Here is a 27,426-nt window from a genome sequence, read left to right on the forward strand (position 1 = left end):
CCATGAGTGTGAAGGGGGTCATTGCCTCACAGTGACCAATTTCACCAGTTTCACCCCAGTGAAGAGACCTAATTAAATGCCTCCATCAGTGATTTTTTTAACATATAATATCCTTAATATCATAACTTGGAATGGGTTGAAAGACTTCTTTTCCTTTTGCCTCATAGCCTTCCTCAAAAAGGGCATTAAAAACTTCGGTTCTCTTTCACTTGAGGCTGCTTTACTCCAAAATGTACTGAGCAGTGAAGCTGGCATGAGAACTGATTTAATTCAAGCTACTAAACGAGGTGTTCACACTTACCGCTATCATTTCTGAGAATATGATGGAAAACGCTGGCTGAAGCGCCCCATTGGCAATGGCGCACATGGTGCCTATCACAAAGTACGGCCATTCTGTTTTATTCAATTTCAAGACCTTCAGAAAAGACACTGATGGCACATTTTCATCCTAGAACACACACACACACACACACACACACACAAATACATACGTATCAGGAGAAAGTGGTGAGGAAACGACAGTTAGCAGAATTTGTAGACAAAGACAGCATTGCCCTCAAGGGACTTGCAGACTAGGTGCAGAGAATGACACGTCTACTTCAAACTACTGAAGAGTGAGACCATCTATTATAAAATACTAACAATGTCCATTGATTACACGGCATAAGCTGAGTGAGAGTTGTTCACCCAAGAAGCAGTGTCCATGGTGTGATCAGCCTATCTCTATTCCAGCCTCAGCAAAGGGAGGTGATGCTGGACTTGGGCACAACAGGCTCTAGCATTAAGGTCCCAGCTCAACTCAAGGATGATGTAGGGTTCAAGTGAGACAATACCCATGAATAGATGGAGAAGGTCCTTACAAATGTGGGATACATTATTAACCTGAGAAGATGGGCCTAGTCGCCTCACCCCCAGGACCCTGTCCAATGCTGCCTTTTTCTGTGACATGGCCCCAATTCACAAAACCAAATTAATTATGCCCATTTTCTGCTATTACTGTTCTGTGGAAGGCTTCTCCTATTTCAAAGCTTAGCTTGTTTTGTGATCTTTTTTCTCGTGTATTTACATGCCTCCTTTTCTAATACATGAATTTTGCTTTTAAAGGTGAAGACTATAGGTCTTTATATTCCAAGAAACTATCCCAATACTTGGCACATTGACCAGAGTCTCAGCAAATGTCAAACTCAATGTCTGCTCAAACTTGAAGGATTTAGGTCATACAAATTACCCGTACAGTCAGAATATTCTCCTTTAAAATTAAACTAGATACAAAATGTGCCTATGAAAATCCCATAGCCTTATGGCTGTTAATAGATCATGTTTGGGTCTCTATGAAACAGGACACAAGGGAAGCGCTCCTTTGGTATCTGGAAATACCAGACTGTACAGTTGTAGCAGTGTAGCTCTAAAGGTAAAAGAGAAAATAAAAAGTGGATACTTCCAGATCCAAAGGGGGGTGGGATAGGTGGGAATTGTTTATCTTAAGATAAAGCAACTTCACAATAGTATAATTATTACTCTTCTTTCCATAAATATACTAAGATTAAGACCTCTAAGAGAGCCCTTGTAATTTCTGCAGTAAATAATATTGTGGGCAGAGAAATGCAGAAGCAATGAATTCTCTGTAGGATTAGTTTCTGTAGGCCAACACAAGAGTTAAAATTAGTCACCTTTATCAAGTAACATCCAAATGTATTTTCAAACAATTTCTTGAACTAAGAAAATACCTTTTCTTAGAATGGATTCCTTCTCCATTATAAAAGTTTCTGTTAACTTGATCTAATGACATCATAAGTCTTCAAGAGGGAAGTGTTAAAGAACATACAATTTCACTATTTCTGGACATTCCCCCCCCCTTCTTCTTACTACGAGAATTCCAATCTAATTCAGAGAGGCAATGCATACAATAAAAAGATTAAATTTTTTATCCTCCTTTGTAGCTAGAGATGGCCCTGGGATTAAATTATGGCCAATGACATGTAAGTAAAAGTATTGTATGGAATTACTAGAACATCTCTCTGTTTCTTCCTGCTGCTTGGAATGTGAATATTATGGCTGGAGCTTCAGGAGCCTTTTAGACCCCTGAGGATGGAAGTCACCTGCGAGCACGGTGAAGAACAAAAGGAGCCCGAATCTAAGGGACCTGTGGAGTCACCACCATGCAAGCGTTGGGTTTCTCACTACTAAGGCTTTTTTAGGTGAAAGAGAAATGAAACCTCTTAATGTGTTTTAACTGATGTTATTCTGGCTTTTTCAGCACATACCATCAGAGGTAATTCTTCCTAATAGAATGTACATATTAGGGCCTCTTTTCTAGCTTTGTCTTGGATCTCAAAAATGAATGGACTATCTACTTTTAAGCAACTAAACACAAAGACTATGTTTCTGAGTCTATTTTTTCCCCCACTAGAAATCCATTTTTAATTGGAATTGATTTCAGTTCTTCATCAAAATGCACTTAAAAGTTGAAATTTCCTTTTTTCCAGGAAGGGTACCATTTATAGTAGGAATCACTTGTGCCTGCAATATACTTTCAAGGGTAAGAATTTCAACAGCAAAACTATACCATAAAAGCTTTAATTTAAGAGAAAAAAACAACTTACAAGTTCTTTGCTTTCGACATCAAGGCCATTCTGATACTTTCGTGAATTCCTAAGGCTTTTCTGTGTAGAATTCCTAAATATGCGAGATTTCCAGCCATTTGGAGCCTTATCCCCAACAGCCTTTTCATTATTTAGTTCAACATCAAATTCTCCTGATTGGGTTTGGTTTCCTGAGGTCTGAAAGAAGAGAAAATGTTAAGTTGTGCGTGTGTGTGTGTGTGTGTGTGTGTGTGTTTCCAATCAGATATAACCTCCAAGCTTAGAACCATAAAGCCATTTTGAATATTACATGTATCGTGACTTGCAGATTCCCTAAAAGCTTCTCAATCAAGATTAGTTCGAAAAGTGTCAAGTGTTTCAGTCCAGAGAAGTTGTGTTAAAGGTTTTAAAAGGACAGGAAGGATATATTCCATTTGAACAATATAAAAATTAAAGCATAAAATATTTTATGCTCTAAAAATTCCTAAAAATTAAAAGGCAAATTTTTCATCATCTAGCAGATACATAGGAGTTTTCTCTACATGTGAGAATGCAGGGAGCCAGTCATGACCACCACCAAATAGAAGTATTAGCAAGGACTCATTTTTAAAGCTACAATCAAGGAAAAGCTGGTCACTCTCCATGGGAGGCAATTAAACTGCTTTCCTCCACCGGCTGGGTGTATTCATTTTCCTCCTTGTATCCGGCTCAGACTCACCTCACCCCAGGTGACCCCACCTGCAGGCTAAGCCTCCTTGCCTGCATTGGGATGAATTCTCTCCTTAAAGGGGCAAGGCGAAGGGTAACTTTCTGACCTTTAGTTCAATGCCTGGTGAGGAACTTTGAGTCTGGTTCTCAGTTGGCTTCCTCATGTTCAAGTCCACCTCTTAGTGGTTTATCTAGGACCTGAGTTATTGCCGTATTGTCTTGTGCTTGCTCCTCTTTAGGTCCTGTCCCCATAACCAATCCTCTAACTAGCACCTTAAAGCACCTACAGTAGCCTCTCTAGAGCTCTGCATATTATCTGATACTAGCTTTCCATCTGTGCTTTCAGTCCCTGACAAAACCTCACCCATGTGCCTCAAACCACACTGCAGTGATGTGTTCTGCATGAGGGACTTCCTTTCTTGCTTCAAACTGGAACTGTATTATACCATCTCCCCACCCAAACCAACCTAAGCCTTAGTCTTCTACCTCATCCTTGCATCCTCACTTTCATCGATTCCCCACACTGCTACCAGTTTCCTCAAGGACAGTTCTACTCAAATCACATCCCAGCTCAAAAATCTTGCACAGGTCCCCACTGTACACTCAAGGTTGGCTCCCCCAAATTCTAGCTCATGGCAAATCAAACTGGACCACCTCTTGTGAATGCCTTTTCTTTTCCTTTTGTCATCTCCATGCTATCAAAGGGTCCATCTCAATGGACAATTCTCCCAATGAGTACACTCTGATTTTAGCCTTCTGTGACAAATGAACAATCCCTCTCTCCTGTGATATTTTTTTCTATGCCTTAATTTAAAGCCCTCATTTGGTGGGTACTGAGGTCACTGAGCTCCAAAGTTGAGATGGCCACTTTCACCAGGTGATGAAAAGTATAGATTTAAAATCAATAGCCTTTATTTCTTACACCAAATATACCACAGCTGCCTCAAATATTTAATTATAAAAAGTAAAACAATAGGGGATCCCTGGGTGGCTCAGCAGTTTGGCGCCTGCCATCAGCCCAGGGCGTGATCCTGGAGTCCCGGGATCGAGTCCCGCATCGGGCTCCCTGCATGGAGCCTGCTTCTCCCTCTGCGTATGTCTCTGCCTCTCTCTCTCTCTGTGTCTCTCATAAATAAATAAAATCTTTTTTTTAAAGTAAAACAATAAATGTTGAAAGAAAACATGGGTGAATATCCTTTCTAAGAACAACTCCAAATCCTGAAGACATAAAGGGAAATAAAATGATAATATAATTACGCATGATTTTAAAGCTTTTGTTATGGTAGCCAAAAAAACTACAAAGCAAAATTAAAAGAACAAAGCAGGAGGCACCTGGTGCCTCAGTTAAGCATCTGATTCTTGATTTCTGATCTGGTCATGATCTCAGGGTCGTGGGACAGCAAAGTCTAACCCAGAAGTGAGAGATGTGAGAGTGCCAGGATAGAGAAGTTTAGGGGACTAAGCATTAAAGAATGCCAGAACTCGTGGAAACATTAGTGAAACATCAGTGACCACTGATGTGGTCATCTTAGGGTACACCCTGCTCACTGAACAAGTGAAGATGCCAGAAAACTAGGACTTGCTGAAACCACTGTTTAGCTGGTGACAAGCATCTTCTATCACAGGACACTGTTCAATCTTTAATTGTATGACTTTTCCTAGGAAAGAAAGGCTATGGAATACAATATAGAAGGATCAGAGCTGTCCTTCACCCCTTGGCAGCCTCCCAGCCTAACTGTGGGTGGGTATGAAAGGTCATTCCTCCCGGGGCACAGAAGTGGCCAGCCAGGGGAGAAAGTAGTTGCCTCACTTGTGGATCTAACATGTCTTCACAGGCAAAACCATACAGCATTAGGAACCATTAATAAAATGAAAACTAAAACTAAATTAAAGGAACATTATTTTTTAAAGAGAGAGTGCCTGTGAGAGAGTGAGCATGATGGGGGTGGAGATGGGGTGGCAGGCAGAGAGAAGAGGGAGAAACAGACTCCCTACTGAGCAGGGATGCTGGACTCAATCCCAGGACCCTGAAATCATGATGTGAGCCGAAAGCAAGCTGCTTAATCAACTGAGCCACCCAGGTGCCCCATACTTATTTTTTTACACCAGGAAAATGATAAAGACCCTGTGATGCCTCGGCCATATAGAAGCATTTAGTAATAACACTATAATTATTCCCCTCCTGCTGGAAAATATGCTCTGGCAAATTGAAGCAAGAGTTACAAGACTTTCCATCATTTCATTTGGTAGTTTCACTTCAGGGAGTTTGTAAATTTCGGTCATTATTATTTATCATTTTGTGTCCAGTGCTTCCTTTTAAAAAATAAGTTTTATTAAAACAACTCACATATTTTTTAAAAAGTGTTTTTAAAGTATATTCAGGTGCTATTTCTTCACCTTTTAACAAGCTTGCATGGTAGATTTAGTATTTTAAATGCAGAAACTAAGGCTCAGAGAAGTTACCTGTCAGAAAACAAAGCCAAATTTTGACTCAACATTTTTGGAACCACATTTCCAAGGGGCAATATAGGTATTCCCCGCTTTCTGAAAGTTCGCATTACACTGCTTCAATTTTACAAAAGACCTACATGAATACCTGTTTTCACTAACAAAAAGAAATCTGAGGAGGATTTTTGTGCTGGTGAAAAAGGTGAAAAGTGAAAACAGTATTCAACATTTGTTCTGCAGCCAGCTGCCAGAGGGGCAGCACACTCCTCGCCTGGCAGCACAGTGGGCCAAGCTCTTTCCCTAGGCTGTACTCTGCATCTCAGCACCAGGCCGCCAGAGCTCTGAACTGTGTGAACTATGAGCATCCGTGCTTTATCTCCATTTGTTTTGTGTACCTGTTAGCAAGATGTGTCCTAAGGTATCAGAAAAACATAAGAGGTTATTTTCTGGCTGTGGGAATGCTCACAATTTTTTTCCATGTAAGTTAATGGTAATTGCTTTTTTGCTTTATCCATTTGGCTTATGAAAGGTTTTATAGGAGCATTCTACTTTTGGACAGTGAAGGAAATCTGTATTTAGAATAGAGGAATAGGGGCACTGAGTGGCTCAGTCAGTTAAGTGTCCCAACTTTTGATTTCAGCTCAGGTCATGATCTCAGGGTCTTGGGATCCAGCCTGCCTGTGGCTCCCTGCTCAGCAGGGAGTCTGCTTGAGATTCTCTGTCCCTCCCTCTGCCCCTCAAAGTGCTCATGCACTTTCTCATTCTCTCAAATACATACATACATACATACATACATAGGGGCACGTGGGTGGCTCAGTGGTTGAGCCTCGGCCTTTGGCCCAGGTTGTGACCCTGGGGTCCTGGGATGGAGTCCCACATCGGGCTCCCCGCAGGAGCCTGCTTCTTCCTCTACCTAGGTCTCTGCCTCTCTCTCTCTCTCTCTGTCTCTCATGAATAAATAAATAAAATCTTTAAAAATAAATAATTAAAATCTTAGAGAAATACTGGAAATAAATCCAGTATCCAACTTTAGAGAAACAACTAAGCAATTTATTACACATTAATATAATGGACTGCTGAGTACCAGTTCATGTTAGCAATCTGGGTGATATATATCTGAAATGTTAAGATAAAAACCAACAATATCCATGTACATACTAGTTACAGTTATATTTATAGAAGTATATGCATTTGTTTTGATATAAGAATCATGTTTCTAGAAAAAATATTTCTAGGTTATTTTGCAAAGTTGCACAAGTAAGCATAATACAACAGTAATACAAACCGATGATTATCATCAATATTACCTGTTTTAGGAACTAGAATGAATGATTTTTTTTTTAAAGAGAAGACCACACTACTCACTTCCTAGAGTCATGAATCTTGCTACTGGTTTTGTTAGGATAATCTAGGAAGCATTTGGAAATCACATAGGACCTCTCCAACTGCTGGAGATCCTAGCAGTGCCCTCTTACTCCTGCCACTTCTCTGATGGTCCCTAATCTGTGGGTGGGAAGAACCTGCTAGTTTGAACACAGGTAATTAAGGATCTCTGTGGTGAGGAATAGATTCAAAATGTTTTTGACATCTTTCTTACCTTCCTCTCTCACATTTCTTTCAGGATTCTTGTCTATTTCTGAATTCAAGTCTCAGATGCCCATTTTTGGCATAGTCCTGAAGTTTTATTTTTCTCAGCATGGCATTAGCTGCCTGATGTTTTAAGAGTATAAAGAATACTGAATACTGAATGTTGAGAAGCAGAAAGAAAAATTCTGGGAGCACATACCTGCATGTTAACAAGCTTGAAGTACACCCCCTCCTTCTTCATCAGCTCCCTGTGGTTTCCTTGCTCCACAATGACGCCATCCTCAAACCCAGCAATGACATCTGCATTTCGGATAGTGGACAGTCGATGGGCTATTATGATGGTGGTCCGGCCTTCTCTGGCCTAAAAGGGAGGACAGGTGTGATGCAACAGGGTTACAATGCTGATGCACTTGCCAGTAGCATGCACGGTTCAGCAATTGGTCGCATGTGTTTGCAGTTGATGAGCTTAGCTTCCCCCTTTGTGAACAGGGCACACAGACATCCTCATCTATGGAAGGCTACAGTGAGACTTGAGTTCTGGACCAGAAAAGAAGGCCAACCCCTCTAGTATGAGGATGAATAATTTTGAAGGCTCATGGTAGTATAGGCTTACCTAAGAACAAGAAAAGGTCTGACTCTTCTCAAGTGTTTTCATACTCCTCTGAGGAGCCCTCCTTCTCAGTTACATGGCAGGCTAGAGCTTTAGCAACCACATGTTAGTAGAATTGTTGCCAAATGCAGCCTTCTCCAGGGCACTTCTGTAGGGTTTCTTTTGAGGTGCCTGATTTCAATTGTAATTCTCATGGCCTGCATGCAGGGAGTTTAGATGAAAATGTACTTTGGGGTCAGAATGGTTTAAATTATAGTCCAAAGACCATCTGCATAACTATCTCCAGAGTGGGGCCAATAACTTTGCTTTTTAACAAGTGCCCCCGGTGAGTTTTATGCATGCTAAAATCTACAAATCACCCCATTAAGTAGTTCTGTGAGCTCACATGTTGGCTTGGTGGATTTATCAATGGGCATTGAAATCCTGGAAAATGCTCATCGAATTATTCACGTTATATCATTAAGAAAGGTTATTCTTTTTGATACTCATTAGCTCTGTTAGACTATAGCTTCTTAAGACCACTCCTCCTCTGAGGCAATAAAACATGTCATTAGGATGGTTATTAGAGTATTGCTTAATTCACCTAAGTAGTTAAAAATACAAATTAAAAATGACAGCTGAGATTAATAATAGCCAAAAAGTGGGAACAATCCACATATTCATCAGTTAATCAAAGGATAAACAAAATGAAGTAGATCCATACAATGGAATATTTTTTTTAATTTTTATTTATTTATGATAGTCACAGAGAGAGAAAGAGAGAGAGGCAGAGACATAGGCAGAGGGAGAAGCAGGCTCCATGCACCGGGAGCCCGACATGGGATTCGATCCCGGGTCTCCAGGATCGCGCCCTGGGCCAAAGGCAGGCGCCAAACCGCTGCGCCACCCAGGGATCCCACATACAATGGAATATTACTGGGCCATAAGAAGGAATGATATTCTGATGCATGCTTGAATATAGATGGACTTTGAAAACACTGAAATGAAAGAAACCAGTTACAGAAAACCATGCATTGTATGATTCCATTTATATGAAATTTCCAAAATAGGCAAAACTGGTAGAGACAGAAAGTAGATGTGTGGTTGCCAAGGGCTGGGCTGAGCATAGAATGGGGGAGTGACTGCTAATGGGTAAAAGATTTTCATGGGGATGACGAAAATCTTCTGCAATTAGACTGTGGTGACTGTTGCAAAATCTTGTCAATATACTAAAAATCAGTGAATTGATTGTACATTTCAAAAGGGTGAACTTCATGGTAAATGAATTATATCTCAATTTTTTAAACAAAGAACAGCCATGAAATTTCTGAAAAAGAAGTTAGTGAGCAAAGAGTGCTTCCCCCAGATATTACACCATAAAAAGCTACTTAAGATAGCAATTAAAATAGTAAAATCCAAGGGAAGCGATCAGTGAATAGGTGACTTGATCAATAAAGCAAGATAGAGAGTCCAGAAATAGATATAAAACATTGAAGAATTAGCACATGATAAATCTGGCATTATCTATCAGTAGGAGAAGATGGATCGTATGATAAATGGTATGAAGTCAACTGTGTAACCACCTGAAAAAAAGTAATGTGGTCTTTCTCCATCAGTCCTTACATTAATATTACCATCATCGACTGTGTTTAAGTAAGTATAAGAGAGTTAAAACATAGAAGAAGACAGAGTCTAGAGCATTGCTATATTGGATAACATTTCAGACTGTTCAATTTTTAGTACACAGGCCCCAAAGAAGCATGCATAAATATTAACCGATGTGGAAGTTCCATGGCTTTGTCTAAGTATGATAAGGCACGTAGGAAATAATTTGATAATTCTAATCTTATTCGTGATACTAATAGTGATGAGTAAATTGCTAACAGTCACTGTGTTATATTATGATAATCATAGGTTGATACTATGTCAATATAAAAAAAAAAAGCCCAGAGGAATTACAGTCAGATTTGTGAGTAAATGATTGACGTGCTAGAAGAAATAAAGGATGTACTGGTGAGTTTAAACGTTAGAAACTGTCACCCTTAACCAAGAAATTCTGGCCAGATTAGAGATTTGACACAAAGAGTTTTTTTTCAGAGCTCTCAGATGCTCCAATGATGAAAAAGCATTGGCAGATAAATATCCTAGATTCAAGGACGCCAAATGTTAAGAAATTTGAACCTTCTGCTAACTTTGGGTGTGCAGGGATGAAAGGCAAGTTCAAACAAAGAGAGTACTAATCCATTAGCCTTTCTGGAACTTCTGAGGGAAAACAGGGGGGTGGGTATAAAGTGAAACCTTTGGAATCATTTGGTAAAATCACATGGAGGCTAATTTTTATTTTTCTCTTGCCCCTCCAGTATGGTAACGCTATGAGTAGGAGGAGAGTCATATAGGCATGAATCTTTGTGTTTATTGATTTTTAAAAAAAAAATCAAAATAGCAAATCTGTATTTGTATTCTTTAAGACCTTATATGGAAAAACCTATTGTTTGTTTTGATAAATAGTCACTATCTATTGAGTCATCAACTCATATGGTCCTTAAAAATTTTTAATGTATAGATGTATCATTTCAATGAACTGAACCATGGTAATCTATTCAGTAAATATTTATTTAGGATCTACTATATGCAAAGCCCTGATTAACTGTTAAAAAGATATAAACATAGAGGCACTTAGCTGGCTCAGGAGAGCATGTGGTTCTTGATCTCAGTGTAGTGAGTTTGAATCCCATGTTGGGCATAGAGCTTATTTTATTTTATTTTTTAAAGATTTTATTTATTTATTCATGAGATTCAGAGAGAGAGAGAGAGAGGCAGAGACACAGGCAGAGGGAGAAGCAGGCTCCATGCAGGGAGCCTGATGTGGGGCTCAATCCTGGAACTCCAGGATCACACCCTGGGCCCAACGCAGGCAATCAACTGCTGAGCCAGCCAGGCATCCCATAGAGCTTACTTTAAAAAAAGATTTAAATATGAAGCATTTATTAATTCTGTCTCCTAGAGGATTTATTCTTTCTAGAATATAGAAGGCACATACATAAATAACTACAGGGATCCCTGGGTGGCGCAGCGGTTTGGCACCTGCCTTTGGCCCAGAGCGCGATCCTGGAGACCCGGGATTGAATCCCACGTCGGGCTCCCGGTGCATGGAGCCTGCTTCTCTCTCTGCCTGCTTCTCTCTCTGCCTGTGTCTCTGCCTCTCTCTCTCTCTCTCTGTGACTATCATAAATAAATAAAAATTAAAAAAATTAACTACAATAAGTTGGTGCCACACACGAGGAACTGATAAATGTATAAAAGATCCATAAAAAATATTCTTCTTGCAGGATAGGTAATCAAGGAAGGACAAAAATAGATATAATAGTGTTACATCCTTATGCTCCTCAGAGGAACAATAATAAATTACAAAATTCAACTTGTCATTGTTAAAATATAGTTGGTTAGTGACTGGCCCAAGTGACTGACTAGTATCACTGAGGAAAGTGCAGTAACAAAGGATTTGCCTTTTAAAGATATGATTTATTGTCTGCAAAATATATTAGCTCAGTTATCTTGCAAAGTATACAGTCGATTGGGTAGATTATAAACTATAATGACTATGGTACATTAAACACAAGCACAAACACTCCCTCCCGGAGGTGGTCTATTTCTCCATCTCCTCAAATCTGAGGAGGCCCTGTGACGTGTTTTGACCTAAAGAATGTGAAGGAATTGTGCAATTTCCAGAACCTAGGCTTCAAGAGGCCTTACAGTTGTGTGTTTGCTATCTTGAATCCACAGTAAAGGAAGCTTGTCTAATCTGACGTAAGATGGGAAGCCTCATGGGCAAAACTGAGCTGCCTCAGGAAACACCCATTACCAACTGCCAGGCACAAGAGTGAGGCCATCTTGAACATTCCAGGCCAGCAGACCCTGAGCTGAAAAGAGCTTCCTAAGGGAGACTAGGCAAAACCAACAGAGGGACACCACCAGCCATCTCACTAAGTTTTGCCTTAAATGCAGAAATCTTGTTAGTGAAAACTGGAAGAAAAGTAAAGACATTGCTACTGGCTCTTGGAAAGAGACTTATGTGATCTTCTAATAACTGGAAAAGAAAGTGTCCTATGGTCACTTGAAAGAAAGGTATTGTATCTAGTGAACTTGTACATCTGGCTAAGAAGATTCCAGAGATCTCCAAATAGAATGTTGAACGTGCCAATGGGATTCCACTGGCTGTATGGTGAGCTTCAGAAGGAGCTATTTGGTTTGCAAGTTGAATTTAGACCAAACATAGAAGACCCAGTACCTGGCACAAAAACAGACACATAGATCAGTGGAACAGAATAGAGAACCCAGAAGTGGACCCTGAACTTTATGGTCAACTAATATTCGATAAAGGAGGAAAGACTATCCACTGGAAGAAAGACAGTCTCTTCAATAAATGGTGCTGGGAAAATTGGACATCCACATGCAGAAGAATGAAACTGGACCACTCTCTTGCACCATACACAAAGATAAAAGAGATGAAAGATCTAAATGTGAGACAAGACTCCATCAAAATCCTAGAGGAGAACACAGGCAACACCCTTTTTGAACTCGGCCACAGTAACTTCTTGCAAGATACATCCACGAAGGCAAAAGAAACAAAAGCAAAAATGAACTATTGGGACATCATCAAGATAAGAAGCTTTTGCACAGCAAAGGATACAGTCAACAAACCTAAAAGACAACCTACAGAATGGGAGAAGATATTTGCAAATGACCTATCAGATAAAGGGCTAGTTTCCAAGATCTATAAAGAACTTATTAAACTCAACACCAAAGAAACAAACAATCCAATCATGAAATGGGCAAAAGACATGAAGAGAAATTTCACAGAAGAAGACATAGACATGGCCAACATGCACATGAGAAAATGCTCTGCATCACTTGCCATCAGGGAAATACAAATCAAAACCACAATGAGATACCACCTCACACCAGTGAGAATGGGGAAAATTAACAAGGCAGGAAACCACAAATGTTGGAGAGGATGCGGAGAAAGGGGAACCTCTTACACTGTTGGTGGGAATGTGAGCTGGTGCAGCCACTCTGGAAAACTGTGTGGAGGTTCCTCAAAGAGTTAAAAATAGACCTGCCCTACGACCCAGCAATTGCACTGTTAGGGATTTACCCCAAAGATTCAGATGCAATGAAACGCCGGGACACCTGCACCCTGATATTTACAGCAGCCATGTCCACAATAGCCAAACTGTGGAAGGAGCCTCGGTGCCCATCGAAAGATGAATGGATAAAGAAGATGTGGTTTATGTATACAATGGAATATTACTCAGCCATTAGAAATGACAAATACCCACCATTTGCTTTGACGTGGATGGAACTGGAGGGTATTATGCTGAGTGAAGTAAGTCAATCGGAGAAGGACAAACAGTGTATGTTCTCACTCATTTGGGGAATATAAATAATAGTGAAGGGGAATATAAGGGAAGGGAGAAGAAATGTGTGGGAAATATCAGAGAGGGAGACAGAACATGAAGATTCCTAACTCTGGGAAATGAACTAGGGGTGGTGGAAGGGGAGGAGGGCGGGGGGTGGGGGTGAGTGGGTGACGGGCACTGAGGGGGGCACTTGACGGGATGAGCACTGGGTGTTATTCTGTATGTTGGTAAATTGAACACCAATAAAAAATAAATTTATTATTAAAAAAAAGAAACTGGGAAAAATGATATTTACAATTAACATGTGATGTTTGACTTTACTGCTTGTAACTATCACAATAAATTGGTGTTTTTACTTTTACCTTGATAAAAAAAAAAAAGAAGACCCAGTACCTGCTTTTTTGAAGAATGAATTGTTAGTAGTCCAGTGAAATGAAGCCAAAGATCAAATCAGTGTGTGAATATAAGATTTTTTTGTTAAAATCTCTCAGAGAGGGGTGCCTGAGTGGCTCAATCAGTTAAGCATCTGCCTTCAGATCAGTCATGATCTTGTGGTCCTGGAATTGAGCCCCATATTGGGCTCCCTGCTCAGTGGGAAGCCTGCTTCTTCCTCTGCCCCTTCCTCTGCTCATGCTCTCTCTCTCTTTCAAATAAATAAATAAAACCTTAAAAAAATCTCTCAGAGATTTAAGGCAGATTCTAGTAGACGCCTGCAGCTACCTAAAAGGACTTTGGAGACTCTTAATTAAAGATTTTCTCATGGCAGTTTCACATACAGCCCAAAGTAGAAAGAGGTTCATTTTGAAAAAAATTATAGATGTAGGTTTTGGGGCTTGAGTGAGCCATGGTTGTATTTCAAACAAACTCATAGTTTTTAGGAGGGTCTACCAGCTTGGACTGAAAGAGATTGAGAAAATTCAATATGTAAAGAGGCCTGTAGGTCCCAAATTTTATGGGCAGAAAGATGCTGAGAAAGCTACTCAGCTGCATTCACAAGCCATTTCTTATTTATTCCCTTTTCAGGAAGTACTTCTCAGAAGAAGGATCTAAGTGTGGAGCCTAAAGCCAAAGAGAACATTCCACTGTTGGGGTAGGCCTGGGCCTTAATCAAGGAACATTCCCTTTCCCTGGAGTAATTGGCTACACACCTGACTGCATTTCAGAATGGACCAGTAACTGCTATGTGCTTCCAGTTCTAATTTTTCAATGGGAGTGACTATTATTATCTTATTCTTGCATCAACATTACATGTTGGGTATATGTGTGGAAGACAATTTGTCTCTTGAGTTCACAGATCTCTGGATCAAGATGAGCATAACATGAAAAACCTATCCATATCTGGATCCCATACAGATCTTCAGGTACTGGACTTTGAACCTGATGTCATAGCTGCATGAGAATTTTGAGAGTATTGAGAAGAGGGGAATTTATTTTGTACATGGCAGAAGGGTAAGTAATTGTGGGAGAGTGTACTGTGGATGGTTAAATATGGTCACAGATTCTTTCCAGCTCACCCATCAAGAGGTGGAATCTATCTCCTCACTCCTTCAGTCTGGGCTGCCTTGTGGCTTGCTGTGATCAACAGATTGTGATGAAACTGACACTTTGGAAGTCCTGGAGTCTAAGCCTCTAGATAGATGTCTTCTAGCTTCTGTTTCTGGATACAATGTCCTAAGAAGGCCACATAAGGCAGCCAGGCTAGCCTACTGTACAAGTATTAGTATAAGTATGAGAAGCCACATGAGATGCCCAGTCAATAGCCAGCCTGAGAGGAAGGCCATTTTGGACTATTTTAGCTAAGTCAATCCTGCATATGCTTAGGTGAAAACAACAGAAAATCCACCCAGCCAATCCACAGAATTATTGTTTTAAGTCTGAATTTGGGATGGTTTATTATACAGAATAGGTAATCAATTCAGCAAGTAGCACAATTAATAAAAAATCATGGTAATGGCAGTCACCATAATAACAGCACCAGCTAACATTATCATTTCCCATGTGCAAGGCATGTGCTAATAACTTTACATGTAGTACCATTTAATCTTTTCAATTACCCTATGACATTATTTCTTCCTCTCTCTCCAGTTACTTCTACAAGATCTCAGGCTTAGAGAGAGGTTAGTTAATTTGCCCAAGATCATGCAGCTAGAAAGGGACAGAGCCAGGACTCCAACCTCAGCCTGTCTAGCATCAAAGCCTGTGCTCTTAACTCCTCCCCAAGCTGCTAAGGGCTTTTCTTGGGAATTAAAAAAGAATTATAAGTGATTCATCAGCTATTTTTAAAACCTAAAAGTTTATCAAAAGATCATAATCCTAGGGGACACAAATTACTAAGATTGAATGAAGTAACTTGTCTAACTATGAATTAAAACTTGCAAGTCCACAATTTTTCTGGTAGGATCCATATAACAAAAAATTACTAGTCCACTGATTCTGTTCTCTTATCACAGAAAGGGCTAATATACTGAATATTTGTATCCTAGAAAGTATTGGGACCTGGGCTCTAGTGATGAATGGGACTTTTCCCCCCATAAATATCTTTCTTATCCTACCTGACTTTTCCTTAAAAAGTCTATGTCAACACATGAATGCCCATGTAAGGTAATTTTTAAGTTTTAATTTATGTGCTTTAAAAAATAATTTCCTGCTTTAAGTCATGCCTGATTAACCAACCAAATGCCAGTTTCCTGTATATATACTTTGGTTCCTTAATAATTGAGACTTAACATACATGAAAGCAATATAATTCAATGTAAGAATTTGTGAGTAATAACTATCATCTCATTAATCATTACTAGATTAAATTATATAAGATAAGACAAAATATTAATCTGATAAACTGGGCAGCACTGATTACAGTTTATAACACACAGTGTTTACTTAGGATTCAAGTATAAATTTTCCTGAGAAAATAAAATTCATACAGTTTACATCCAAAATCGCAAGAGGTATTTTGGATAGAAGTTGTCAAGTAACTTGTACATTTGATTACTAAACCTTCTCAGACCAAATATGTTTGTGATATTTGTGTTTTTGAGACCCATTTATGTGGTGTCATCTGACTCTGGTTATTATACTGGGTTATCAGTACTGATGATATCAGCACTGATCACAAAAGTCCCAACATAAGGTGCTCCCTGTGAAGCTTCAGCTTTTAAAAATGACAGTGAGAGGTTTAGAAATACCTGAGCTGGACACATAAACTGGCATCCTTAAAATGTGTTTCTTATGTGCTTAGACAAACACACAAACTGAACCTTACTTCCTTTCACCTTCATGAATAAAGATAGTGGTATTGCCTACCTACAAAATAAGGCAAGTATTTTGAGCTCTTTTTTATCTGGACCAGTTTCTGGGTAACCAGATTTTTCTTTGTACATTTTAACACAGCCACTTCTGATCAAAGAAATAGCCTCTGTGCAAGAAGTAAACGAAGCTAAGTGGCTCATTACCTAGGCCTGATTTGGCACCAGTGCACTTGGGTCAAAGCAAGCCAGTTACAGAATAGGCCATCTACCTCTCTTTGCAATGTGGCCTGACAGAAAGGGGAAATCATTACAGCCCCAGGAGAGAGCTTCACTTGCTCTCATGTGTATGTTTTTCAACCTAGAGTCACAAAGGATTAGCAAGAATTTCCAGTAAAGCTTCAGTTTGCTGGTCCCGCAGGTGTTTCAGGTTGACTGACCTTATCCAGGGCCGCCTGTACCTCTGCTTCACTTTCAGTGTCCAGGGCTGACGTGGCTTCATCCAGCAGGAGGATCTTAGGGTTGCGGACCAGGGCCCGAGCAATGGCAATTCTCTGTTTCTGTCCGCCACTCAGCTGGGCCCCTCTCTCTCCAACCAGGGTGTCAAATTTCTATGACAGAAAACATGGAGGACCTCCTGATGTATCTCTAGTAGAAAAGGCTATGGAGTTTAGAAATTCACGAAGACAACATGGAGCTTCATATTGACTATGGTAATGGGTCCTACGTTATAGTAAAATCAATAAAAAATGACCAACATATACTCTATAAAATTTTATAGGATTCATGTCCCAGGCTGTATGTACTCCTTACACCTCCAACTGAATAATGCAAGGGACTTGCCTAAGCAAAGTTGAACAACCTTGCCTCTCAAACATTATTAGGTTAAGCTTTGAAGAAAGAACTCACTTGCCTCAAGTCAAAGTCGAATTTCAAGGACAACTACATTAACAGAGACTTTACCTGTGGTAGTTTCATGATAAACTCATAGGCATTGGCTTCTTTGACAGCTTTCTTTATCTCATCCATGGTGACATTTCCACGGCCATAGCGAATATTTTCAGCAATTGTGGTAGAAAACAGCACTGGCTCCTGACTCACCACTCCAATTATTTCCCTGAGATACCTTACATTAAAGGTCTTAATATCCTGCCCATCAATGTTAATCTGAAAGAAAGAAATATTTCCATGAGATATTTTAAACCATCTGACATCTAAAGCATCAAGACGCTTTAATTTGTTACACAAAGTCTTAGCTAACATTTAATGTTTAACTTATTAACTTATTTAACTTATTTTCTTTTTTTTAATAAATTAATTTTTATTGGTGTTCAGTTTACCAACATACAGAGTAACACCCAGTGCTCATCCCGTCAAGTGTCCCCCTCAGTGCCTGTCACCCATTCACCCCCACCCCCCACCCTCCTCCCCCTCCACCAATTTAACTTATTTTCATGGCTAGAAATGGTTGGAGATGAGAATTAGAAACAAACAGTAATGTGCAAGAATAAAAATAAAGAGCATATTTATTATCTTACACATACAGTTTTTTCATGGGTGGATTATTTTCCATAACTGGTACTAGGTTATATATTTTTAGCGTACTATTATTTTTTGCTTACCACTATTTAAATTTGAATAAGAATGTCTACTTATCTACATATAATTTTGATGGCATTATGATGTCTTACTAAATGTAATATGCCATAATTTACTTCAGCGTTTTCCACCTGCTAGATATTTGACTTCTTTCAAGGAACAATGAAAGACAATCTGTAGAAGTAGAGTCACCAGATAGAAGAGTATGAGTTCTTTTTATTTCTCTAATAACAACTGCTTATCTTTACAATAACTGGTGATATTGGGCATTTCTTATTTGCTGAACAAAGGCTGAATAAACATTCTAAAAAGATTTTAAAAATTTACAGTGTCAGCAAAAATATGTAAATGTATCTGCTTTTGCAGTTTACTAGCTCTGAGTTTTATCATTTTAATTTGTTTTTTCTAATTAATAAGTGCAAACTAGTACCTTATATTTGCTCTGTTTTATGTATATTTATAAATGAGGCTGGACATTTCTTGAAACTTTTTACAGATGCATACTTATTCTCAAAAGATTTTCATGTTCGTATCCTATTACAGATTCATATTAATAGCTCAAATACTAAATATAATAGTTTTTCCATATATATCACAAACCATGTTTCTATTTATTGCAGCTTTACTATGTTTTATTATAGAGAAGTTTAAGGAAAAATTAAATGAATAAACTGTACCTCTGGACATTTCTTTTATTATTTTAGTAAGCAAATTGCTAAATCATGATGTGAACAGTGAATATCTCTGAGTTATAGAATTTCTGAAGACTTTTTCCCTGTTGACTTGTATATTTAAAAAATATGTATTACTCCAATAATTATCTTATTTTTTATTAAAAAAAAAGCTTTAAAAAAATTTTTAACTGGGCTTTACACCCAATGTGGAGCTTGAACTCATGATCCCAAGATCAAGAGTCACATGTTCCACTGGCTGAGTCAGCCAGGCACTCCTACTCCAATAATAATTTTAAAAATACTATATTTTCAAATGCATATTGTTAATGGTTAGTATTTTATTAGGTTCTTTTTTAAAGATAAATAAAAATGTTTACAGTTGGACCAATCTAGAGTTTGCTTTAGTAAATGAGGATAGGATTATGTTCCCCTCTAATATCAGATTTTTCCAAAATGTGTATTTTATTGTTAATTAAATAAATAATTCATGTACCTAGCTCTGTATTCACTCCTGCAATCTGTGTTCTATCTCAAATGCCTTTTAACATTTTTTGCCTTTCTTTGTAACTTGTAATCTTCTGTTTTCAAAATTGTTGAATTATTATGTATTTTAGTATCAGGTAAGCTCAATGTCCTAAAGTTGGCACAACTGAGGAAATTTGAATACATACCATGGGCTGGTATCGTATTAAAATTGAATTTACTGATAATTGATAACTGTTTTGCAAGAGAATGTCCTTCTTCTTAGAAAATACATTCTGAAGTACGTAAGAGTCAAGGGACATGATGTCCTTAACTTCGATTCAAAGGTTCAGAAAAAAATCTGCCTTCGTGTGTGTGTGTGTGTGCGTGCATGTGCATGTGTACTTATTATATATGTGGAGAGAGAGAGAAGACAATAAAGTAAAAGGGTCAAAATAGAAACAGTAAATCTGAGTAAAGACTATATGTGTTTCCTGCTTACAACTTTTCTTTAATTTTCAGTTTATAAGAAAAATTTTTTAACATTTTATTCATCTATTTTTTAAGTAGACTACATGCCTAGTGTCGAGCCCAATGTGGGGCCAATCTCACGACCCTGAGATCAAGCCCTCAGTGGAGAGCAAGAGCCGGGTGCTGCGCTGAATGAGCCACCCACATGCCCCATAAGAAAATTTTTTAAAGGCAAAGAATATACCCTAGGCTAATAATGTCTTTCAAGTCTTCAGAAGTTTTTTAAAGAAACTATCCCATTTTCTCCTTCAGATATTCCAACACTTAAGAAAACTCAACTGTCTTTGATGAATTTAATTCCTGTCCTGAGATTTCTTGTGACCTTGATTATCAGGTTCTCAAAAATTGCTATGTGGAAAATTTTTTACCAAACCTAATAATTCCTTAAAAATAACAGTCTCAGTTGTCTGGATGAGTGTCTTACAGTTGATTTAGTAAGTTAGGAAATGCTTAGTTAGAACACAAGAAAGTGTCATCTATCTTTTTTGGCTTTTATTATCTTGTATATTTTTTAAACCAGTCTAAGTGGGGGTTTTGTTTTTGTTTTTAGATTGTATTTATTTATTCATGAGAGACACAGAGACAGAGGTAAAGATACAGGTAGAGAGAGAAGCAGGCTCCCTGTGGGGATCCCGATGTGGGACTCTATCCCAGTACCCCGGGATCACGCTCTGAGCTGAAGGCTCAACCACTGAGCCACCCAGGGGCTCAGTCCAAGTGTTTGAGCGCATTATCTAGAGGCATTGTAATTCTATAACCTTTTTTTTTTACCAAAATTAGATTCACATGCAAATTTTCTACTAAAAAAAAACCAATTTTGCAGGGCTAATTGGTAGCCAGCTGACCACTTTGCGAACTTGGTTCTGACCACTTACCATACCCTCATCAGGGTCATAGAGCCTCTGCATCAGCTGCACGGTTGTACTTTTCCCACAGCCACTGTTCCCAACCAGCGCCACCGTCTGCCCGCTCTGAACCTTCAGGTTGAGACCCTTCAAGATCTGTGAGGGAAAAGAGAGAAAGAGAACACTCTTCACGACAAAATCCTGGAAGGGGACTAATTTTTTAAAATATTTTATTTATTTATTTATTCATTCATGAGAGACACAGAGAGAGACAGAGCCATAGGCAGAGGGAGAAGGAGACTCCTTGCATTGAGTCTGATGTGGGACTCCATCCCAGGACCCCAGGATCACTCCCTGAGCCAAAGGCAGATGCTCAACCCCTGAGCCACCCATGTGTTGAAAGGGGACTAATTTGATTCAGTTTTAAATAGAAGAAAGTAGCAAATAAGGAAATAAAACCTGCCACAGGAAAAAAAAATACAAATATCAAAATAACAGACCTCAGAGTCTTTATGATGATTAAACAATCAGAGTTAGGAATTCTTATAAAAACATCAGTGACAGTACCTTGACATCAGCTCGAGCTGGATAAGAAAAATGAACATCAATGAACTCCAAATTCCCTTTGATGCTGTCAGGTTTGTGTCCTCTCTCTGAAAAACTGTCAATTTTAGGATTCTAAATAAAACAAAATTCAATGACTATTCCATCATAGGACAACCAACTGCACTTTTAAGGAATATGATTTAGCAAATTCCAAAAAGAGGACCTTGAATGGCACAACTTCCTTCCCATGAAACAGAACCTAGTTGTAGATTGTATGTGAATGTGTGTGTGTATGTGTGTGTGTGTGTGTGTGTGTGTGTGTGTGTGTAAAGAAATATTCCTTCACAGAAAATAGACGTTTTCTGAAAAGTACCTAGGGATATATTAATATCATTTCCCAGGATATCTCACTTTAAGTTTTTGGCATATTCCCATACATTTTCCAAATGGTCAGATACCCATGCTTCCTACAAGTGCAATAACCAGACATACTAGTAGGATTGAGATAACCAGGTATTCAAGCATTTAGTGAAAATAAACTTATCCCTAAACAACAAAGGAAATGGATTTGGATTGTGAAGATGGAACAATTTGTCATGGCCAACTAATTTGGGAGAAATGTAAACTGTAAATATATTTAGAAGCTGAATAATTTTCTCCTGATTCAGGTCAATGAAACAGGAGGATCTGCTTGGATTACTTGACCAAACTTCAGGCACCTAGTTTGCATTTTATTTATGTAAATGTGATGATGTGCTTCAGTATGTGAAAACTATATTCTTTATTTCACTGCAGTTAGTAAAACTCATTCCACGTTGATGATTCAAAGTCATATGAATCATGCAGTGATTTTTTTCTTCAAAGGGGGCAACCTGCAGCAAAATATACTGTTGATATGGGTCCCAACAATAATTTTTCCATCTACTCAGCCTGTGTACAGAAATCATAATATTCCTCATCTAGTTACAACATGGAAGAGCAAGGGAGAAAAGCTTGGAAGAGCAAACATCTTTGCTCTGAACTCTAATAATAAACACATTGGTGCAGATGTACGTTTCCAAAGCAAGATCAATGTTATTAAATTATTTCAAAATGAACTTTTAGAAATATTAATGAGGCACTTTGTTTCACTCATTACTAAGAGGTCCCTTATTTTCACATAGTTAACTTTCACATAATTTTTAACCTAAAGCCAGATTTAAGTGTGCAAGCCTCAAGGAATTTTTTTGACATGGAAATAATAAACGACTCACACTGTCAATAATGTTGAAGATTGCATAGGCGGCTCCTCTTGCATTGGCAAAAGAGTCAATACATGGAGCAGCCTGTCCCACACTGAAGGCTCCAATCAGGATTGAAAAAAAGACCTGAGCAAAAGAACACAAGGAGAAGTTATAAGCCCCATTCTGTGCCTGTTTTTATCTCAAATAGGACTGCTTTGAAACACATGCTACACTAAGGATGGAGTTTAGGTTTATCCCTTAAATTGTTTTTTTTTTTTTTTTTTTTGCAAAAGGGCAAAATCTATAAGGTTAATATAGCTTTTCATTGCACAATGGGCTTCTTCAACCTCACAAATATTTCCTTGTCTAGCTTGCCCAACTATCTGTTGTCCTTTTCCTGCACTTACAGAGTCAGAAAGGTTTTTTTATACCTACTTCCTTGACTCTAAAGCTGATGCCACTAGAGGGAAACATTTCTCATTTGTATTATTATTCAGTCCTTGCTGACTTTGTCTACTAAGCATAGAACTACACAGAATGTTCAAGATGAAACATGGTAGATTTCGGTCCCATGGACTTTCCCTAAAAAAAAAAACAGTACTTTACATACATATTTTGATAAGATTTTTAATATAAAAAGTAACAGATCCCACATTATAAATAGCTAAATCCTACCTGTGTGCCTTGATTAATAATTCCTTCACACGATTATTCTTTTTTTTTATTTTTTTTATTTATGATAGTCACAGAGAGAGAGAGAGAGAGGCAGAGACATAGGCAAAGGGAGAGAGAAGCAGGCTCCATGCACCGGGAGCCCGATATGGGATTCGATCCCGGGTCTTCAGGATCGCGCCCTGGGCCAAAGGCAGGCGCCAAACCGCTGCGCCACCCAGCGATCCCCCACACGATTATTCTATACTATAGCACAGAGAGATTAACACATTTCCCTTTAATATAGAAAAGCCAAGGATATAGCTCCAGGAATATATATTATTAGTATAACTTAACCGAAGAAATCAAACAGAGAAATTACTCCTCTCTCTTTGGGCATGATGAAACTTCTACATACACCTTAACTTTTCTCTGAAGACAGTAATAATAAAATGTCACATACCCAGAATTCAAATATCCCACAAATATCTATCCAGTCTGCAATACAGATAAGAACCAATAAGGAAGCCAAAATGTCTCTAACAAAATAGATGTTACAAAGTTCATGCATCAGAGCTCTCTACTTTTATGCAGAGAGTGTAGCTGGGTTCTCTGCATCATGGCTCTCACTCTCCAGCCCTGCCAGGGTGATATCACTGTCCACATGGTACAAAAGAGGAGACTGGACCAGAGAGAGGAGTCAGGATTCTCTCACCTTTACAAAATTTATTTATTTTTTTAATTTTTTTATTTATTTATGATAGTCACACACACAGAGAGAGAGAGAGAGAGAGAGAGAGAGAGAGAGGCAGAGACACAGGCAGAGGGAGAAGCAGCCTCCATGCACCGAGAGCCAGATGTGGGACTCGATCCCGGGTCTCCAGGATCGCGCCCTGGGCCAAAGGCAGGCGCCAAACTGCTGCGCCACCCAGGGATCCCGCCTTTACAAAATTTAGAAAATGAAGATGTGGAGAAGGTGGAGAGCTTCTGAGCTGACCACCAGAAAGGAGGCCAAAATGAGAAAAGAAAGAAAGAAGAAAGAAAGAAAAGAAAGAAAGAAAGAAAGAAAGAAAGAAAGAAAGAAAGAAAGAAAGAAAGAGGAAAGAAAGAAAGAAAGAAAGAAAGAAAGAAAGAAAGAAAGAAAGAAAGAGAAAAAATTAACTCCACAATTATAAAAGCTCATCTGGCAAACACTCCGCAGCACCTAATGGAATCTGAAGATACCACCCTGGAAAACATTTTGAAATGCTTTATTTTCATAATGACACTCATTCATCACCAAATGGGTCAGTATCCTCTGTTTAGAAAAATAGGAACATGTAGGTTTTAAAAAATTGGACTTGAGCAGCCTGGATGGCTTAGCAGTTTAGTGCTGCCTTCAGCCCAGGGCATGATGACCCTGGAGTCCCGGGATCGAATCCCACATCGGGCTCCCTGTGAGCCTGCTTCTCCCTCTGCCTGTGTCTCTGCCTCTCTTTCTCTCTGTGTCTCTTATGAATGAATGAATAAAGAAACAAACAAACTTCAAAAAAATAAAAAATTGGACTTGGAACGGTTATATGTTGTTTGATCATCACTGACACATAAAAATGGTAAAAAAAATTGCTGGTCTATAAAAAAGGTTGGACAGGTGTCTGGGTGGCTTAGTCAGTTAAGCACTCAACTCTTGATTTCAGCTTAGGTCGTGATCTTTGGATCCTGGGATCGAGCCCATCAGGTGACATGCTTAGTGGGGAGTGGGCTTGAGGATTCTCTCCCTTTCCTTCTGCCCTCCCTTCTGCTTGTATGCTCTCTCTCTACCAAATAAGTAAATCTTGGGATGCCTGGGTGGCTCAGCGGTTTGGTGCCGGCCTTCAGCCCAGGGCATGATCCTGGAGTCCTGGGATCGAGTCTCACATCAGGCTCCCTACATGGAGCCTGCTTCTCCCTCTGCCTGTGTCTTTGCCTCTCTCTCTCTGGGTCTCTCATGAATAAAAAAATAAATAAATAAGCAAATCTTTTAAAAAGAAATCTTTATGAAAAGATATGTATAATATAATCCCAGTTTTGAAAGAAAAAAATATATATATAACATTATCTGGGGGATCTACACCAAAAGTTATCATTAAATATACATTGATTATTTAATTGAATTTAATTTAAAAACATTTTAAACTAAAGAAAACAGAGATATGGATTATTAGATTCTAAGTAATTCTAAGTCAATTGTAATTTTTAAAATTCTGTATAACTGTATAACTACTAGTATATATTATTTTTAGGATCATAAACTAAAACTATATTCATCCTTCTTATATTTTGGATAGCTGATATTTTATATTATGTAAATTTCTCTCATACTATGTACCATCTATAATAATGTTTACTTTCTTATATAATGAAACTCAGTGGCAGAAAGGGGATGCCTCAAATCCATATTTGTTCATTGATAAATTCATTCAATTTTTACTTTCTTTATGTATTATATAGCTTTTATATATTGTATGTGGTCTAACTACATGCTACTTTTCTGCCCCCGACTCATAATTGTGCCTTGTGTATTCCAGAAGGCCAGTTCTGCCCATGGGATAGAGCAAAGATTCACCAAAAGAAGAAAAGCCTATAATCAGACTCATTCTTTAAAAGGAAGAGTATGAAAGAAAACACAAGGTAGATGGATAAACAATATGTTTGGTTTCTTCACGAATATTAGAAAGACTACTTACTGTCATTGCATTTCCAATAGTATATTCTTTTGATATAACTAAAGTGGATCCATACCAGAAGGCCAGCGCATATGATGCATATATTAACAGGAAGGCGATGCCCATGGAGATGTTTGCGGAAATAGCTTTTTTAATTCCCATCTTTTTGGCATGTTCTAGATATTTCTCATACCTATCAAAAATGAGAGGAAAAAATTGTATCAAGAAAACAGTCCATAATCATAGCCATACTTGCCTCCTGTATAGTTGGAAATTTAAGGAACAAAGCTAATAAAGTAAGAAGCTCCTGCTGAGACCCAGCTCCCTGGGAACTGAGCCAGTCCAGGACCAGCCAAGACTAGAGCCCATCTGAGCCTTCTCTTTATTGGCTTGGACTCATGTGCCCTGGTCCCTACCAGTCTAACCAGTGTTCCTATAGCTGTCCCAGAATGGAGCTTCACTCCTGGGATATGCAAAACCTTCACTATCACCTTCACGGCCAGCACCACCAGTCAAGGTTCAGGCGGAAGAAGAGAAACCAAGCCAATGAAGAATGGCCCTAAAATATAAATACCTTTTGGGGTGTTCAAACTAGTTAGCTTCTTTACACAACTCAATTTTTCTTCTCTAGAGAAGAAGACAATCTCCCTCGATTGCCCCATTGGATGAGGCATGGGAATTACACATTCTTGTACTTAAACGTGTGCCTTTGCTTTTTGTTTTGTTCTGGTTTTTGGTTAGGCTGATCTTTGACTGTCAGGCCAGGGTACAAGGTAATAAAATGGTTACTACTTACAGGGTTCTTACTCAATTTTTCTAGATTTTAGTTACATTAACTATAAAGCAGAGTTAATAATGCCTACCTTGCAGGATAATTCTGATACTGAGAGATAATTATAGAGAGTAGTACCTGGCACACTGTTGGCAAAACCTGGTAATTCCTATTCCTATTATTACTATTACAGTTTTAGAATTCAAACCTCTGAATAGTGCACATTCTATGGTGTTTTTGAGTAGTAATTAAAATTCATATTCCTGGTTTCTAGGATTTGATACAAAGGTATAAATGTCTACAATAGGTCTGGTAAATTACAATTTTCGTTTTTTACATCAGTCTACATTAAATCTGCCTTTCCATGCTAGATACAGAAAGTGTGTAAAATCTAACTTTGGCTTCCTGAAATCAGAAAAAAAAATACATTACAGCTAAAATGAGGAAAATATCTGTGGGGAAAATGTCATAAAAATAGTGTCTTTCTAACCAAAACCAAATCTTTTTTTTTTTTCAGTGTAACCAAATGAGACACTGTGAATGCATTCATTTTCTTTTTTTTTTTTTATAATGTAGTTGCCACCGAAACGTTTCTTTGTTTAATTACTTAAAGCAGCCAACTCCTGGGTGTGTGTGTGTGCCTTCCTCGTGTCCCCGGGGAGGTGCCGGCCGGCCGCTTGCCGCGCTGTGATTAGTGTCGGGTGGCCCCGGGAGATTCAGGTCAGCCCCAGGGTGACACCAGGCTCCGGTGACGGTGACGAGCACACGCTGTAATTACCTTCACTCAGGCAGCTTACTTCCTGCCGCTAATGGAACCGAAGTGGTTACACTCACATCCTGAGGTCCCAGTGAGAGTTTGT

The 27,426-nt window shown here is 38.7% G+C and overlaps 1 protein-coding gene across 6 annotated transcripts in view; it reads right to left on the bottom strand.

The window, feature by feature from the left end:
- The window catches only part of ABCB4 (ATP binding cassette subfamily B member 4), a 72,866-nt gene that overhangs the window by 26,901 nt on the left and 18,539 nt on the right, over nt 1-27,426 (bottom strand). For 3 of the 6 annotated variants that reach the window (XM_055307606.1, XM_055307607.1, XM_055307608.1), the window contains 9 exons: nt 25,816-25,987; nt 22,490-22,603; nt 21,258-21,368; nt 20,721-20,846; nt 17,543-17,746; nt 17,020-17,190; nt 7,525-7,686; nt 2,604-2,780; nt 302-448 (listed from right to left, as the gene is read on the bottom strand). In XM_055307606.1, coding sequence (XP_055163581.1) covers nt 302-448; nt 2,604-2,780; nt 7,525-7,686; nt 17,020-17,190; nt 17,543-17,746; nt 20,721-20,846; nt 21,258-21,368; nt 22,490-22,603; nt 25,816-25,987 — 1,384 coding nt within the window. Of the gene's footprint in view, nt 1-301; nt 449-2,603; nt 2,781-7,524; nt 7,687-17,019; nt 17,191-17,542; nt 17,747-20,720; nt 20,847-21,257; nt 21,369-22,489; nt 22,604-22,894; nt 23,015-25,815; nt 25,988-27,426 lie in introns of those variants that run through there. The other 3 variants (XM_055307609.1, XM_055307611.1, XM_055307610.1) reach the window with 3 other exon arrangements.

This window comes from Nyctereutes procyonoides, unplaced genomic scaffold (assembly GCF_905146905.1).
Source record: "Nyctereutes procyonoides isolate TBG_1078 unplaced genomic scaffold, NYPRO_anot_genome, whole genome shotgun sequence".
Classification (NCBI taxonomy): domain Eukaryota; kingdom Metazoa; phylum Chordata; class Mammalia; order Carnivora; family Canidae; genus Nyctereutes; species Nyctereutes procyonoides.